This window comes from Canis lupus, chromosome 20, assembly GCF_003254725.2.
Source record: "Canis lupus dingo isolate Sandy chromosome 20, ASM325472v2, whole genome shotgun sequence".
Classification (NCBI taxonomy): Eukaryota; Metazoa; Chordata; class Mammalia; order Carnivora; family Canidae; genus Canis; species Canis lupus.
In genome coordinates this window covers 45,543,270-45,560,037 of record NC_064262.1, presented here as the reverse complement: position 1 = coordinate 45,560,037, position 16,768 = coordinate 45,543,270, and the positions used below count along the sequence as shown (strand labels likewise).

At 53.3% G+C, this 16,768-nt stretch overlaps 1 protein-coding gene across 1 annotated transcript; it reads left to right on the top strand.

Annotated features, from left to right (window-relative positions):
* Window positions 1–569: 569 nt before the first annotated feature.
* On the top strand, window positions 570–16,768 carry NIBAN3 (niban apoptosis regulator 3). The gene is given in 17 exon segments (XM_025457987.3): window positions 570–812; window positions 2,393–2,523; window positions 4,882–5,007; window positions 5,558–5,672; window positions 7,508–7,675; window positions 8,257–8,372; window positions 8,446–8,503; window positions 8,506–8,549; window positions 8,743–8,905; window positions 9,492–9,682; window positions 10,565–10,723; window positions 11,732–11,848; window positions 11,933–11,965; window positions 11,967–12,041; window positions 13,126–13,237; window positions 14,625–14,708; window positions 16,210–16,768. Coding segments are annotated over 17 exon segments (1,854 nt in total). The 5' UTR covers window positions 570–757; the 3' UTR covers window positions 16,317–16,768.

Below are 16,768 nucleotides of genomic sequence, written 5' to 3'. Positions count from 1 at the left end.
CAGGTGAAGGCGTAGGAAGATCCAGCTAACCTGATGAAGTCCAGTGCTATGTGCACTGATGGAGGACAGGCTGACAAAACAAACACAAGGGGGGCACGTCCCACCAATCTGTGGCACACCAACACCCCCCCACCCTATCCCCCTGCCCCAGCACTGGCCCCAGGAACTGGGGGTGTCTGTCCAGCTCTGCTTCTCCGGTCTGGGGGTTGCTGGCGGCTGGGTCAGTGCTGGATCCACTCAGCACCCAGCAGCACCCAGCAGGCGGTAGGCACAGTGGAAGCAGGGAGCGGGTGTTTAGACACCCTGTCCCTGCCCATCCCCCTCCCCTGTCCCACACACCAACAACTGCTGCTGGTCCTGCCAGGTGTTGGCCCTGCCTCCCTCCTCCAAAGCTAGGATTCTAGTCTTCCATACTCCCAACCACCCCTGGGGCTGCCCCAGTGGCCCCTGCAGAAACCAGCAGCTCTGAAGGCCTTGTCCCCAGGGGAACTAGGAGGACGCAGGTGCAGGGTGGGGTGGGGCAGGGCAGGGGTGGGGTGGGCATTCCCTTGCTCCTTCCCCCTCCCACCCCGACACATGCATTCACACAGGGGCCATGCTCTGGCTTCAGAGCCCAGGCAGCTGGTCTCAGCAGCATCCAAGCCCCTCATCGGCTGCCCTGCTCCTGGGGTGCCCCTGAGCCCAGAAACCTCGGGGCTGTGGGAGGGGAGGTGGCGTCTGCTTTGCTCTCAAGGGAGCCCCTAGAGACGGCAGCAGGATGGGTGGGCGGCCCTCGAGCCCCCTGGACAAGCGGCAGCAGCAGCACCTGAGGGGTGAGCCAGCATGGGGTGAGGTGGGAGTGGGGCAAGTGGAGTTTGGGGCTAAGGTTGTCAGACACAGTGTCTGAGAGTAGTAGGATGCCTACTAATGGGAATTCCAGATAAGTAGTGAATACTCTTGTATAAGTATGTCCCAAATTTTGCATGGAAACATACTTAGGCTAAAAAATGGTTCCTAATTTCTCTGAAATTCAAATTTAATTGGTGTCATGTATTTTTATTTGGTAAATCTGGTAACCCTATTTGGGGCATGGGTTCAGGAGGAGGGCGAGGGACCAGGTGGGAGGTGTCCCAGGCCCAGCCAGATCTCCTGGGCTGATTTTCCTCGATGAGAAGGTTCCAGCAGGGCCTCTGCATGGGGACCCTGGGGAAACAGGCTCAGTTTCTGATTCGAGACTGAGAGGGGCTGGTGCCCTCACATAGTTGAGCACCTACTGTATGCTGGGTACTGGGGACACAGTGGGGTTGAGAATGTTCCACTCTCCTGGGCTCATAACCTGGACCAAGAAAGAAGATCAAGTTACATTACAGGAATGGCAGGTGACGGATGAACGCAGTGGAACCCCATAGGTTCCTCAAGTGGAGGGAAGAAGAGGCAGGTAACTGCCCACCATGGAGATGATGGCCAAGCCAGGGCGGGAGGATTGTGATGGAGTTGGTGGGTAGGAGATGTGGGAAGAGCATCCCAGGTAGAGGGAACAGCATGTGTACAGGTATGTGGTGTGTCTTGCAAACACTTGAGACCGACCATTCAAGTTCACACCATGGCCCTGCCCTCACTCGCTGGGTGGCCTTGGGCAAATGACGTCAGCTGTCTAGGTCTCATTCTCTCACCTGTAAAACAGGGATAGCAACAATGTCTAGTTGTGGAACCATTGTAAGGATTCAGTAAGTTACTTTATGCCATGTATTTTTTTTTCTATAGTGGCTTAAACAAGATAAAGATTTATTTCTCTTGCCTATAGAGAGGTACAGTGGTGGGCAGGCTGATAAAAGTTAGACACCTGAATTCCTCCTGCCACATGTGGCTTCTGTGCCCAAACCCACCTCATGGTGCACAATAACTGCTAAAGCTCCAGCCATTGGGTCCACATTCCACGCAGCAGTTTGGATTTACGTTTTACATTTAGCCAAGTGCACACATCTTTGGGGAACAGTTTGAAGGACTTTGAAACTTGTGTGATCACTTCCTAGATCAGAATGCAGAAAGTTCCCTTGTGCTAGGGTGAGGCTTTTAAAAGATTTCAAAACTCTCCCCAGGGAAGGGGCAAGAGGAAACTTGGGGGTTCATTATCTTGATCGTGGTGATGGTTTCTTGGGTGCGTAAAGGTGTCAAAGCGCGTCAGATTGTAAAGTTCATTCTGCATCAGTTATAAATTAAGCCTGAGTCCCTAACCCCCCACCTGGCCCCCATGTGGATAGAAACAGCCTGTGGAGGGTGAGTGGAATTTGGAGCATGTCTTGTTAGGCAGCTTTGGGGCGATGGTGGGAGCTCACACGGGGCCTCCCTTGCCTGTTCTGACCCCTGCAGGGCCTGGTGGACGCCTTACCTTACCGTCTCCTTGCCCCTGCAGGCCAGGTGGACGCCCTGCTGAGGAACTTCCTGCCCTGCTACCGCGGGCAACTGGCAGCCTCTGTCCTGCGACAGATCTCCCGTGAGCTGGAGCCCCGGGAGCCCGCCGGATGCCAGCTGATACGCAGTAAAGTGGGTGCCGCAAAGGAAGAGGGTGCTGAGTGAGGGAGGCTGGGGTGGGGGGCTTTGGTTCAGTCGGGGGCCCTCCTTACACCTTGACCCTAGCTGGCGCCAAGACCTGGGGAGACCATTAAGATTCATTCTTTGAACATTCACCGGGTACCTACTGCAAACCATGTTCCAGGCTAGACACTGGGGACACCGCACTGCCCCCTCTCCCCTCACCCAGGGTCATGGTCTGATATGGGGAGAAATGACCAAACACATTAACATATCATGATGCACGATAACTTCCCATAGGTTGCTATGGAGACAAGATGAAAGGCCATGTTGGGAGGTCGGGGAGTTGGGGTTCAGGGAAGGCACTCTGAGCTGAGATGTAAAGGATGAGAAGGGACCAGATCTGGAACCCAGAGTGGGAAGGGAATTCTAGGCAGAGGGCACAGCCAGTGCAAAAGCTCTGGAGTTGGAGAAGCCTCGCCTTGTCTATTGGGCAAGAGGCATGCCCATTGGACCCTCACGCCTTTGGACATGTGGTGCGCTCTGCTTGGTGCCCTTACTGTTCTTCCTCATGCTCCAGACATTCTTCTTCCAAGAAGCCTTCCTTGATCACCACAGCCCCTTCCTGGGTTGGGTGCTTCCTCTGGGATCCCTGTCCCGCTGCTTTTCCAGGGAAGCCTTGGGTCACACGTCTGCCTCCCTCACTTGTCTGTCCTGTGAGGGCAGGGGCCAGCCTTGTCCACTCACTCCCCCAGACCCCTTGTGCTTATGTGTTGCCTACACATAGTAGAAGCTCCAGGAGAGTTTGTTGATGGAACATAAGAGGGTGGAGCTGGGACGCCTGGGTGGCTCGGCGGTTGAGCGCCTGCCTTTGACCCAGGGCATGATCTTGGAGTCCCAGGATTGGGTCCCGCATTGGGCTCCCTGCATGGAGCCTGCTTCTCTCTCTGCTTCTCTGTCTGCCTATGTCTCTGCCTCCCTCTCTGTGAATGTCTCTCATGAATAAATAAATAAAATCTCAAAAAATAAAAAAAAAGAGGGTGGAGCTGCCTGGCCTGGCTCCAGATGTCTCCTGAGCCAACTAATGGCTCCATGTGCTCTAAACAACTCACCCAGCCTTCATCAGCCTGGGAAATGAGTCTTCAACCAGTGAGGAAACCGAGGCACAGAGAGATAGGGTGACCTGCCTGAGGTCACTCTGCCAGCAAGAGGCAAAGCATGATCTGAACCTAGAGTCCGTGCTGGTTACTGACACTGGGTCCCTGCCCCAGTCGACTCTGAGCTTCTTCAACTTCCCTCAGATGCCTCTTTTCCCAGCTGTGCCTGGTCCTGGGCTGGAGGCTCCCTGCACTGTGGACACAGCTCACCTGGGCTCTCCCTGTCCCACTTGGGGCATCATGGGACCCCAGGTGTGGTCCCCACCTGCACCTTCTGTCACCTGTAGGTTCTTGCCACCTGCGCCTTGGGCACAGTTGACTTTGGGGTTTGAGCCATGGTGGAGGGGGTGGGATTTCCCCCTTGCTTCAGTTTGAACATTTTAGAAAATTCTTATTTTATATATAATTTCTATAATAATGCTTTAACAATATTATTCTGAAAAATCTCAGGCCTCAGGAAAAATCTGGAGAATCATTCAACAAACCCCTGAGTTTCTACCACCCCATCAAAGAATGAAAAGATCACAAATACGGTTAATTATTCATTGAATATTTATCAAGTGCCATCTGTGCACTGGGCCTCGCTCTGGGACCCAGTGATGAAACAAAACGTGCACAATTCAGATGGCCAGGTAGTGAGAGGAGCAACAAAGATAATAAAACAACGTGATGTTCCACCCTGCCCCAGGGAGGGGGTCTGTGGACAGAGGACCAGCTGCTTCGCATGAAAGTGAACTGCACCTGCTCCCTGAACGAGCAATCCCACTTGTATTAGCTAACGTTGCGTAATGACACATGGCACCACCAGTGGCTGGAAACAACACACTTGTGTTCTCTTACAGTTGCTGTGGGTCAGGAGTCGAGACACAACCTCCTGAGTTCTTTCTTTTGGGGTCTCTCACAGGCTGCAATCAAGATGCTGACCAGGGCTGGGGTCTCATTGGAGGCTCAAGTGGGGAACGCCCTGCTTCCAAGTGACAAATTGTCAGCCTCCCAGGACTGTAAGGGGGCATTATGTCAGTTTGTATTTGGAAGTGTCCCAAACAAGTGCATGCTGTTAGCATGTGAGAAAGGATAGCAGTGCCATGTCAGCAGCCCCCGAGCTCCCTGTACTTGGTGGAACCTGAGATGGGGTGGGGGGTGCTTTCCAGGTGGTCTGGACATGGGGACAACAGTCTTTGCCCCTGACATCCACTGGTCCCTCCTCCTGCAGAAGCTTCCCCGAGTCCGTGAACACCGAGGGCATCTGACCCAGCTTGGGGGCCACCCACCCCGATGGCAGCCCATTTTCTGTGTCCTGCGTGGGGATGGCCGCCTGGAGTGGTTCAGCCTCAGGGAGGTAAGCAAGTGGCCCTCGTCCCTTCCTTCTGGCCTCACCATCCCACTCCTATCAGCATGGGTTTGGGGTCCAGCTCCCAATGTGATCCTCTCTCTTTTCTTCATTTACCTAATATGAATCGAGGATCCTTATGAGATTGGCTTGGGGTGGGTGACTGGGTCCTGCTGGGCTGGGTAGGTAAACTGAGGTCCAAGAGTGGGAATTTTCTCATGGTCATCAGCAGAGCTGAGGTTGAAACTGGGAGGACTTTTGTGCATCCCATCTGGCTGGGGAATTCGGGCAGGTCATTTGTGCCCTTGGGACTCAGTTTCCACCTCTGTGAAATGGGATGATGGTGGCCCAGACCACAAGGGGTTGTGAGGATTCAATGAGATAATCCTCATACAATATTTAGGACTAGCCTAGCACATAGTGAGTGCTGGGTGCTTGACTACACGAGAGGGACAGGGGGACTTCCCTAGCCAACCCTAAACCTTCCCCTGATCCAGTTAGGACATAGAAGCCACAGTTTAGAACTGTCGCAAGCTGATTCTCTGGATGCCTTTCATAGGAATATGAAAATGGGGGCCATCCCCTGGGCTCCATGACCTTGACAGGGTATACTGTCCTGACTTCCCAGCGTGAATATCTCCACCTGTTGGACACTCTCTGTCCAGTCTCCTCAGGTAAGGTCCCTAGGACCTCAAGAGCAGGTTTTTTTTTTTTTTTAACCTTAGAATTGTTGACAGTTGGGGCCAAATCATTCTTTGCAGGAAAGGAGGGCACCCTGTGCATTACAGGATGTTGAACAGCATCCCTGGCCTCCACCCATGTGATGCCAGGAGCAACCCCCTATGCGAAGGGTGACAATCAAAAATATCTCCAGACATTGCCAAGTGTCCCCGGGGGGTAGCATTGCCTTTGGTGTGCACCCCAGCTCTAGCAAGAGAAATATCCACTCTCACCAGAGAGAGAAGGAGAATTAGAACATTGGACCAGGGGATCCCCGGGTGGCTCAGCGGTTTGGCACCTGCCTTTGGCCCAGGGCGCGATCCTGGAGTCCTGGGATCGAGTCCCACGTCAGGCTCCCAGCATGGAGCCTGCTTCTCCCTCCTCCTTTGTCTCTGCCTCTCTCTCTCTATGTCTATCATAAATAAATAAATAAATCTTAAAAAAAAGAAAAAGAACATTGGACCAGAATCAAAGTAGCAAGGCTAAAAACAATAAAACCTGGTGTCAGCGAGCATGTGGGGATATGGGCACTGGTGGGTGGGAAAATCACACAGATTTGCTGCAGGATGTGTTGTTCAACCCAGCATTTCCAGGAGGGTTTTCCCTCCCTCCCCTCCTCCTTTCTCTCCCTCCAGCCCCCCTCTTTCATTATCACAACACTGTGCAGGAATAGGGAAAGGAACTGCATTATTGGACTGGTGGCATATGTATGACGAGTGCTCAGCACGGGGCTTGTGTTATCTCACTGAGTCTGACCAACAGCCGGCCCCATCACTAACTACCCCATTTCACAGCCGAGGACACCGAGGCTGAGGACTGTCAGGACCAGAATCGCACTTCTGCTTCACGGTGAAGCTATCCTGCCCCCAAGTGATGCAAAGATGTAGCAATAAAGACAGTTCGCAGAAATGATGATACTGTTGAAAATATCAAAATCCATCCAGATACCCATCCTTCAGGGGTTGATTAAATAAACGATGGTCCAACCCTTAGAAAGGATAGCGGTGTAAGCAGCCGAAGGTGCCCCAGACATATACAAGAGCAAAAAACTCCATCTTGTCACAAAAGCCCGCCTCACACACTTTGTGTGGATTTTAAGATCTAGAGTAACGTCCCCCAAAGTGTTAAAGGCTATTATTACCTCTGGGCACTGCGGCTGAAGGACCAGGGTGATCAGGGATTTCTACTTTCTGGATGACTGCATTTCACTGCATATCCCAGGTATGGCTCTGGAAATCAGAACCAAACACTGAGGATTTAGGACAACCCCAAGTAAATTAATTGAAAAGAAATTCACTCATTTTGTCCCATCAGGAGGTCATTGGTATCACTTTGAAGCCCATTTCACAGGCAGGACACCCAAGGTTCAGATTTAAAAAAAAAACTGCACCTATGTATAGAGCTAGCAAATGATTTGGCAGGGTTTTGATCTGGACCTGGCTGACCCCCCTCCCCCAACCCCCCCCACCACTATGAATTGGTAAGCAGGGCTCAGATCACTTGCCAACTCAGCTAGAATGGCAGTGGCTGCCCAGGCCTCTGTGTTAAGGAGGATGCTGAAGCTGGGAAACTGCTGGGATGGATGGTCGGTGTCTGCCCTGGGCTCACCTCCCTCTGGGTCTGAGCTTGAACAAGGATAGCACAGTTATGATAGCACGGCTCATGCTTATCGAGCAACTGCCCATGCCGGGGGCTCCTCTAAGCATTTCATGGGTGTTTTCTTTTAGTGAACGAATGATTGTGGAGTGAGTGAGTGAATGAAGACACAATCTCCACTGTCTGCTTGCAGGAGATCATACACAGGAAGAGCCTGACCCCCTCCTGGAAATGCCGGTGACCTTCCCCCTGTTCCTGCAGCACCCCTTCCGCCGGCACCTCTGTTTCTCTGCAGCCTCGAGGGAAGCACAGCGCGCCTGGAGGCTAGCCCTGCAGGGCGGCATCCGGCTTCGTGGCACAGGTGGGCCCTGGGAAAGCTCAGACAGCCGTGGGTCTTGGAGTCCTGCCCCTGCTGGCTATGGAGTTGTCTCCAATTTCTAGTTTTCTTATTTATGAAATGGATTGGGGTGGTGGGAGACAGAAGCAACCATAGGCAGTTATTAGTGACCAGGGCTGCGATGGGGACGCAGCCCTGTGGGAGCTTAGCCTGGGAGGTCAGAGAGGGCTACTCGGAGGCGGGATGTCCAGCCGGGGGTCTGACAAGGATAAGGGGCCAGCCAGGTGAAGAAGGGGAACAGGACCGACACATGTTGAGCAGGTTGTTGAGTGCACAAATGTACTTATGTGGAGCGGCTGTGACTGTCTACCAGAGGATGCTTTTTCCTAAATCATATTATAAAGGTGCCTTATGGGCTGGTGATGTCCTCGGGCACCGTGTTCCCTGCAGAAGGCACTGCTTGTGCAAGGGTCTGGAGATGGGTGAGCCTCGGGTGCTCCGGGACTGGGTGAGGAGGCGGAGGGCTTCCTCCCCGGGTCGTGGGGAGCCAGGCGGAGGTGCGAGCAGGGGAGGAGTGGGCTGACACTGAGGAGCTGCCCCCGCAGTCCTGCAGCGCAGTAAGGCCCCCGCCGCCCGCGCCTTCCTGGACGCCGTAAGACTCTATCGGCAGCACCAAGGCCACTTTGGCGGCGACGACGTGACCCTGGGCTCGGACGCCGAGGTCAGTGCCGCGCAAGGCCGCCCCCGGGACCCCTCTAGGCCTGCTGGGGCGCCCACGGTTCCCTCTCCCGCAGGTGCTGACCGGGGTGCTGATGCGGGAGCTGCTGCCTGCGCTGCGAGCCCAGACGCTGCCGGCCTGCGGGGCGCGGGCCGCCACCGTGCCTGGGCCTGGATCGAGGTACGCGCGGGGTCGCGGAGGTCGGGCCGATGCGGGACGGACCCGGGGGCCCACCTTGCCCCTCCTCGCGACTGGCCCCTAAACTCTCTCCCCGTCTCTCCGCGTCTCCATCTCTCTGTCCCCGCACCCGCGCCCCATGTCCGCTCCCTTCCACGCCACTGGCCCGTGGGGTCCCCTCGGCCGGGCGGGACAGCTCCTAGACGCGGTGCACGCCGCCGTCCTGGCCGGGGCCTCCGCCGGACTCCGCGCCTTCCAGCCGGAAAAAGACGAGCTGCTCACGGTCCTGGAGAAAACCATCCGCCCCGACGTGGACCAGATACTGCGGCAGCGGGAGCGCCTGGCGGGGAGGCTGCGGGGTGAGGCCTGGGGGCGGGGCCTGGCACATGGGGGCGGGGCCTGGGCAGACGGGGGCGGGGCCTGGGCAGGGAGGGGCGGGGCCGGGAGCCTGACTGGTAGAAGGGGAACCGGGTGGGTATAAGGGGTCGGGCGGAGAATCCCCGCCCTGAGACACACAGGGCAGGCGGGGTGGGGTGGGGGTGGGGGGAGAAAGGAAGGGCACGAGAGACCCGGGGTCAGTGGGAGTCAGGGCGTGGCCTGCGAGACAGGGGCAGCGTCCAGAGGGAAGTCCGGGCGAGGTAGGGCGTTAGGCTACGGATGGAGCCAGGGACACCCAGTCGGGAAACAGGCAGTGGCCGACCTGACCCGGGATACCCCCGGCAGATGGCAGAGGCTCCCACTCTGCTCGTAATCCAGACTCGGCCTCTGGCGTGTGCGACTTTGAGCTGGATGCTGCCAGACTCAAAGCCTCAGTTTTCTCCTGTGTAACAAGGTAGACGAGGGTGCCCAGAGTCTGAGCTCCTGCCCTCCTCCTGTTGGCCCATGGCTGCCTCTACCCGCGAGCACCTTGTGGAGGAGATCCAGGCCAGTATCTTCCACTCCCAGTCCAGGTCCAGGGCCCTCTAGAGTCGTGCCTGTGCAGGAAGGTGGACACACAGCTGTCCCTGGTCACTCAAAAGCTGCTGAGCACCATGGAAGCCGTTCTCTCAGCAGTGCAGACCCTCCTAGCTCAGGGCATGGACCGCCTGTCCCGCCACCTGCGTGGGAGCTCCTCTGGCACGTGGCTGCGCAAGGAGGTGAGCTCCAGTTTGGGGGTGGGGGATGAACAGGCAGTGTGCTAGCTTTACAGAAGCGTCATGTAAATTGTTTCATCTTTCCAGTTGAAAAACCTCTCTCGAAAACCTTTTCTGAACTTTGTTCTAGGTTGCTTTTTACTTATTGTAGACCACCATGCTATGGTCATTGGGGGCACAGTTTAAAACATGGTTGGGGGGAGGAGTAAAGTGACAAGAGTAGCATTTTAGCAACATGGGTCTTGAGTCACCTACCCTCAAATTCCTCCTGTTCCCATTCCTTTGTTGTTAGAGTCCACCCCATCCCCTAAGCCAGTGAACTCTGCTCCCTGCAGGCCACCTCAGTTCTTTTGATATTAAATGATCACTTACCGAGTGCCAGGAAAACCTCAATTCATTAAACTTTCACTTCATAATCACCTCCTCCAGGAATCTCTCTGCTCCCTCTCTGCATCCACAACTACCTGCTTCCTTCCTCATAGAGGTGTTTACATACCTCTGTAGTGGTTTATAGTTTATGTCCAACTTTTCTGTGAGCTCCTTGAGGACAAAGACCATATTGAATTACTCCATTTCTGCAGCCGCAGAGCCCCCCAGCATAGATGGGGCATCAGGTGGTGGGTGTAGATGTGACAAAGGCTATTGCTTGTTTCCTCTCAGTCATGCCAGAACTGCATGTTAGCCTTTTTTTTTTTTTCAGGTTTCACCGTTTTATGTCCATCACACCATACCTGTTACTTTTATTATGCATTTTGGGGGGTAATGACTGAGGTGGGATGTGTTTCCATTTGCATATCTCCTACTATGAATTGGCTGTGAGATCCTTGGCCCTGCTTTTCCATCAACTGATTGTGTTTTTCTCACCTGCCTGCCACTGGAGTCCAGGTTTACTCATTTGGGGAGATGCCCTGGGACCCAGAGCTGATGCAGACCTGCTACCGTGAGGCTGAGAGAAGCCAGGGCCGCCTGGGTCAGCTGGTGGTGCCATTTGGCTTCTCTGGAACACGAAGCCTCATGTTTGGGGCTCAGGATCTTGCACAGCAGGTGAGGGGGGAGCGGGAGGCTGCAAGGAGGCAGGCAAGGGGAGCAGCCCCCACTGAAAAGGTGCCAAGGATGTGCTGGGGAGACCATGAGGGCAATAGACCTGGCCTCCTTCACTGGGATCACATGTGGGAGACAGGGCTGTGGTGGGAACACACAGAGTTAGGAGAACCTCCAGGAGGAGAGGACTTTCAAACTGAGGCAACAGGGGGATAAAAGGGGTGGGGTATGTCCTGGGTAGAGGGAGCAGTGTGGATCAGCTCTGGGAAGTGAGGGAATTTGTCTGCATTTGGGGGAAGTGAAGCCATTGATAAACATTGGGTTGTAGGTTTCAAGCAAGGGCAGAAAGGTGGGAGATATGCCAGCAAGATATGGACAGATGGGTCAGGGACTTGAATGTGGGGCTAAGGGGCCAAGCACTGCCCTGAGGGCAATGGGAAGCCATAGCAGATGTGTGAGCAGGGGAGGGGCGTGACCAGATTCAAGATTTAGGAAGCCCTGCATGCTGTGGGGAAGGGGAGTTCTTGGGTACAGGAGTAGAGTAGGCAGGAAGGAGACCTGAACCAGAATGGGTGCTGTCAGTAGACAGAAGTGGAGTGTGTTTGAAGGCCAAGAGAATAGGACCTGCTAATTGACATGGTGAGTGAAGGAGACAGGGATTGCAAATACTGAGTGCTGCCCGGTATAGTTGTTCAATTTGTACACTGCACAAGAGCACTCAGCCAAGGAGGCTGAACTCTGACCAGCTCTCTGCTCCCCAGACTGAGCACCCTGGCACCATCCTCCAGGGGGGAGGGCACTTTCTGCTAGGTTATATATAGCTTCCAACTGATTGCATGACTCCCAGGTCCTGAGTGGAGGGGGATGCCGTTTCTTGAGACAAAAAGGAGGTTGGGGCAAAGTGGCTGGTTGGGTCAGTCTGGATGCTGAGAAGGGTTAGCCAGGCAGGTGCGGGGCCCATAAGGCCAGAGCATGGATTCCCAGGGGTTTTATCAGTTACTCTTCCTGCAGCTTATGGCTGACTCTGTGGCCACCTTCCTCCAGCTGGCGGACGAGTGTCTGACCACAGCCCTCAACTGCACCCAGGCTGCCCAGCAGCTGGAGAAAGTCAGGGGCCGTGTGCTGAAGGTGAGGTCCGCTGGGGGAGGGGGGCACGGCAGTGGGCCTGGGTGCTCAGCTGGCCACTGGACCAGCCACGTGTGTGTCCTGCAGAAGTTCCAATCCGACAGCAGCTCGGCACAGAGGGGAGTTCATCCGCGGGTGGCTGCTCTGCATCTTCTTGCCCTTTGTGTTGAGCCAGCGGGAGTGGAGCTGCAAAGTGGTGAGTAATGGGGCACGCAGGGGCACATCCTAGAGGACAACTAAGTGTCTGTGTCCTTCCTTCCTTCCTTCCTTCCTTCCTTCCTTCCTTCCTTCCTTCCTTCCTTCCTTCCTTCCTTTCTTTCTTTCTTTCTTTCTTTCTTTCTTTCCTTTCTTCTTTAAAAATATTTTATTTATTCATTCATGAGAGACAGAGAGAGAGAGGCAGAGACACAGGTAGAGGGAGAAGCAGGCTGCATGCAGGGACCCCAATGTGGGACTCGATCCCGGACCCCAGGATCACGTCCTGAGTCAAAGGCAGATGCTCAACAGCTGAGCCACCCAGGCGTCCCTGTCTGTGTCTTTCTATACAGTGGACAGAGTGCTCGCTCCTTCAGAGCCACTGTGATGATAAGAGATTATTGTGCCCTGAGCCCTATGGCCGGGTTGGATGACTCTTCTGGGCTTCCTCAATGCCCTCTGCTTCTCCCAAGAGAGTGCTCGGCATCTGTTATTTGAGAGCCAGGGTGGGGGCCCAAGCAACGCATATCAGTGGGTGACACAGGCTTCAGAGAAGGGAGGAGGCAAAGAGGGAAGGTATGTATGTTGGGAGGTTTTCCGGGTGGTCCAGGAGGCTCTCCCTAAGAAGCAGTGAACCGAGGGCATGAGCCATGTCCCGGGGAAGGGTGGTCCAGGCAGAAGGCACAGCATGTGCAAAGGCCCTGAGGTAGGACCATGCTTGTGTGTGGGAGGAATAGTGAGGAGGCACGTATGGCTGGAACTCAGTGAGTGAGGGCATGGGGAGAGGGTGAGAGAGAAGGTCACAGGGGCCTGGTCACACAGGGGCATCGGGCAGGTGCTGATGAGATCCTCTCGGAGAAGAAGTTGGATGGGAGGGCTAGCAGAGATACTGCACTATTCCCTTTGAGATATGATGGGCTGGGTTTCATCAGTCCCCACAACACCCTGAGGGAGGATGGATCACAGAGGCCATGTTATAGATGAGGACATTTAGACCCAAGGCGCCCCCCGCCCCCTGCCAGCTAATCAGGGTCAACATTGCAGCCCTCCTGTCCAGCCCAGCCCCTCAGCTGCCTCTCTTCCAGGATCTGCTTGAGTTAGAAGGAGACGTCCTTGCTGTGGGTAGCCCGGCCCTGACCCTCGAAGGCATCTATGAAGACATTGTCCAGGGGGTCCTGCTTCAGAGGATCAATGGAGGTGAGCCCCATTCCTCTATGGCTCAAGGAAGCCTGGTGACCCCTGGCTGTGTATACCATGTTCTGCCAGGCTCCCCATCGCCTCTTACTTCTGGTCAACATTAGCCCTTTGGCTGAGGGTAGGACTGGGACAGATGGGGACTGGGGTGAGTGAGTCTTTGAGGGGCAGTGATGGAAGTTCCTAAAGGAGGGAGTATTGGAACAAGGTTGTGAGGGGTGTATAGGAGTTCTTAGGATGAAAGGAAGGAGGCAAAATTCAGAAATTGGGGGTGGACATGCATATTTATTCATTCAGCAACCACTCTTTTTTTTTTTTTTTTTTTTTTTTCTGGGCTGGCATTAAAGCCCCAAGGATTCTTGAATCTTCCGGGCTGGAGAGTAGCTCTAGAACCATCTCTTCTCCTTCTTACTTCATTAGTTGCTCATGACCCAATGCCTGAGACTGCAGAGATGTGTGCTGGGATGAGCCATGTGAGATTGAGGGACTGTCAGGGCCTCCATGTGGCTGATGCAGAGAACATGGAGGAGAATGGAAAGAGAGGAGGCTGGAGGCTGCCAGGGCAGGTGTGCAGGGCCTGGAATAACAGGCAGAGGAGGTTAAGCTTTATTGAGCGGGCACTGGGGAGCCATGAAGGGTGTGTGAGCAGAGGGCAGCAGTGACCAGATTGGAAGCCAGGCAGGAAGCTGAGGGCACAGTTCTGGAGGCAAAGGATGGACTCAGGGGCAGCAAACAAGTGTATAGAGCCCAGGTATGAGGCTGAGGTGGGAGTCTGAGGTGGTTGGGCTGGGCATTGCTGAGTCTACAAGTGGGGCCGCAACACTGGGGACAGTGTATACAGGAATAAGTGGGGTCCTGAAAAGCCTCTATTTGAAGGACACAGAGGAAGAAGGGACACAGAAGGAGGCAGTTGGAGATGATGGGAGAAAGCCAAAGACGGTAGGATTTGGGGAGCCAGGAAGTAAGGATGCAGATGTCCTTGGTCTTTGGGCATCCAAACAAAAAGAACTAAGTTCCCTTAAAAAGGGGCATTTTAAGTAGAAAAAAAAAAAAAAAAACTATTCTCTAATTGGAGAAAAAAAAAAAAAACCTTAGAGAGCTTCTGTTCTTAGAGATTTTACATGTCCTTAGTGTCACTCCAACATTAATTGACTTGCAATGTCTGCTCAGAGTGCTGTGTTGGCAAGTGGGGCTGGTAGGCAGCGCAGTGAAGGTGTGGGGATCAGCTAGCGATGTCTGCCATGGGCACAGTATGGAAAGAGGCTTACTTGAATCACTCATTTTGGGTTCCTGGTTGAGACATTTCCTCCCATCCTTTGCCCTCCTGTGGCCTCTCTGAGAGAATGCATGGAATCCCCAGGTGGGTCCAAGGGTTTATCTTTTGCTTTAGAATTGAAAAAGGCCCTCCGTGTCAGTGACGTGTCCTGCACTTTGGATGGTTGCTCAGCGGCCCCATGGGACCAGACAGGAGTAGGTGAGCACCTCATAAGTTCTTGGGCCATTCTGCTAAATTGTTGGGGGGCAGGGACCTCCTATGGGGTGTAAGGGATGGTTCTAAGTGTGGATTCCTGGGTGGAACAGCGTATACCTTACATCCTGACCCAGAGGGTTGGCCAAGCTATGGTGAACAAGGGCAATGGGGAGCAAGTGTTTGTCTGAGCCACAGAGGTACCCTCTGACATGGACATCAATTGGTGTCCCATTTCGTCTTGCCAGGACTCTGTGGAGTCTCTCCCAGCAGCTACCAGTTCCCAACACTGCAAGGGGAGATTCTGGTGATGGGGGCCTTGGGTCTACCACAAGTGAGGGCTGCTCTGGGAGATGGGTACAGGGAGCCATGCTCAGGGCCAGGGCAGCCTGCCCTCCTACTACAGGATCCTACAGTGAGCTCTTTGTTGGAGCAGTAAATGCATGTTGGGCTGGGGCTGGCATTGCTGCTGGTGCAGGGATCCTCAGCTCCAGCTGTAAGATGGAAATGCATCATGGGGACTTCTCTGAAATGGGGCAGAAAACAACTGGTCCAACTAGAAGCAGACCAGTGGGCAGGACGGCTATGATCTGGATATTCAGAACCCAGGGCAGGTGCAACGATTCTGGAACAGCTCACACCTCAATCCCCTTGAGACTTGCTATTCTGAGAGCCTTGTGAAGCCACCCAACTAAGTGGCTTCTATATGACCCACAGAAATTCTGAGATAATGTGTGCTAACTTTTAGAGTTATTTGTTACGCAGCAGTAGCTAACTAACATGCTGCTGATCTGGGATAAATCCTGTAGTCGATCACTGTATATAAACTGAAGAATATTCACATGTACTGGGATAAATGAAGATTAAACTGCCTTAGGAAGACTTCCGGATGTCAGAATATCTGGGGAATCACAATTGAGGATGAGGGATTACAAATGGGGCCCCTTAATCTATTTGACTAGAATCTAACCAGTGATGGCCATTTTGCTTCTAGTCTTTTGAACTAACTGTTACTGCTGTAGAGAATGACCTGGTACCTACTGTCCTGGCAAGTGCAGGTCCCTAAGGGTAAATCCCCCAGTATGAAATCTCAGGGTCTCGAGCATTTGTGTTTGGCAGTTTCAACAGCAGTCTCCAGAGCACTCTCCACCAGGGTGGTCCCACCTGGTACCCCTCACCTGTGTGCCAGTGGCCCATTTCCCTCCAGGCTGCACAGGCTACCAGCTGACTCAGGATTTCTCAGATCTTCTGAGTGAAAAACGGTGTCTTGGCATCATTATTGTGAGCATCTTTTTTGGGAGATGAGATTAGCATCTTTTCGTGTGTTCAGGAACTGTTTTTAGCTTCTTTTCTCTGAAACTTTATTCCTCTCCTTGGCCCACTTATCTTCTGGGCACTTGTAATTTTCTGTTCAGCTTCTTTTGCTGGGCTTGCATTTACTGAGCATTTATTATGTGCCAGGCATTTGATGTGTTTTGGCATCCTTATGACGCTTTGTATTTTGCAGATGAGGAAGCTGAGGCTCAGAAAGGAACTTGCCCCGGGCAGCCAGGCTCTGGTGCTGAGGTCCAGCCTTTCTGCCCGCTGCCTCCTCCGAGAACATTCTGCAGCTAAGTCTTCAGCCACTTCTGTCCTCATTCGTTCGCAGTGGATAAGTGTGTGCTAGTGGAATTTAAGAGTCAAAGCATATGCACCATTTCAAGCCTTTTATAACCCTCATACCACCTCCACCTCATTCCTCTCTGAAAAAGCTGGTCTTTTTTTACACTCCCATCAGCAGCATTTGTGCATATTCTCCATATCCTTTCCAAACACTAGAAATTTTCCTAACAGAGCAAAAGTCAATTTGAAAGACACACACATTTCATTGTTTTATTTTGAATTTCCTTAATGATTACACTGAATCTAAACATGTGTTTATTGGCCATTTTTATGTTTGTGCTTTTATTTTTTTAAGTGAATTGCCTGTTCATGGCTTTTACCTACCTTTCTCTTCAGGAGATTTTATCTTTTTCTTATTGATCTCTAATAACTCTTTGTATATTAAAGATATTAATGCTTTGTTA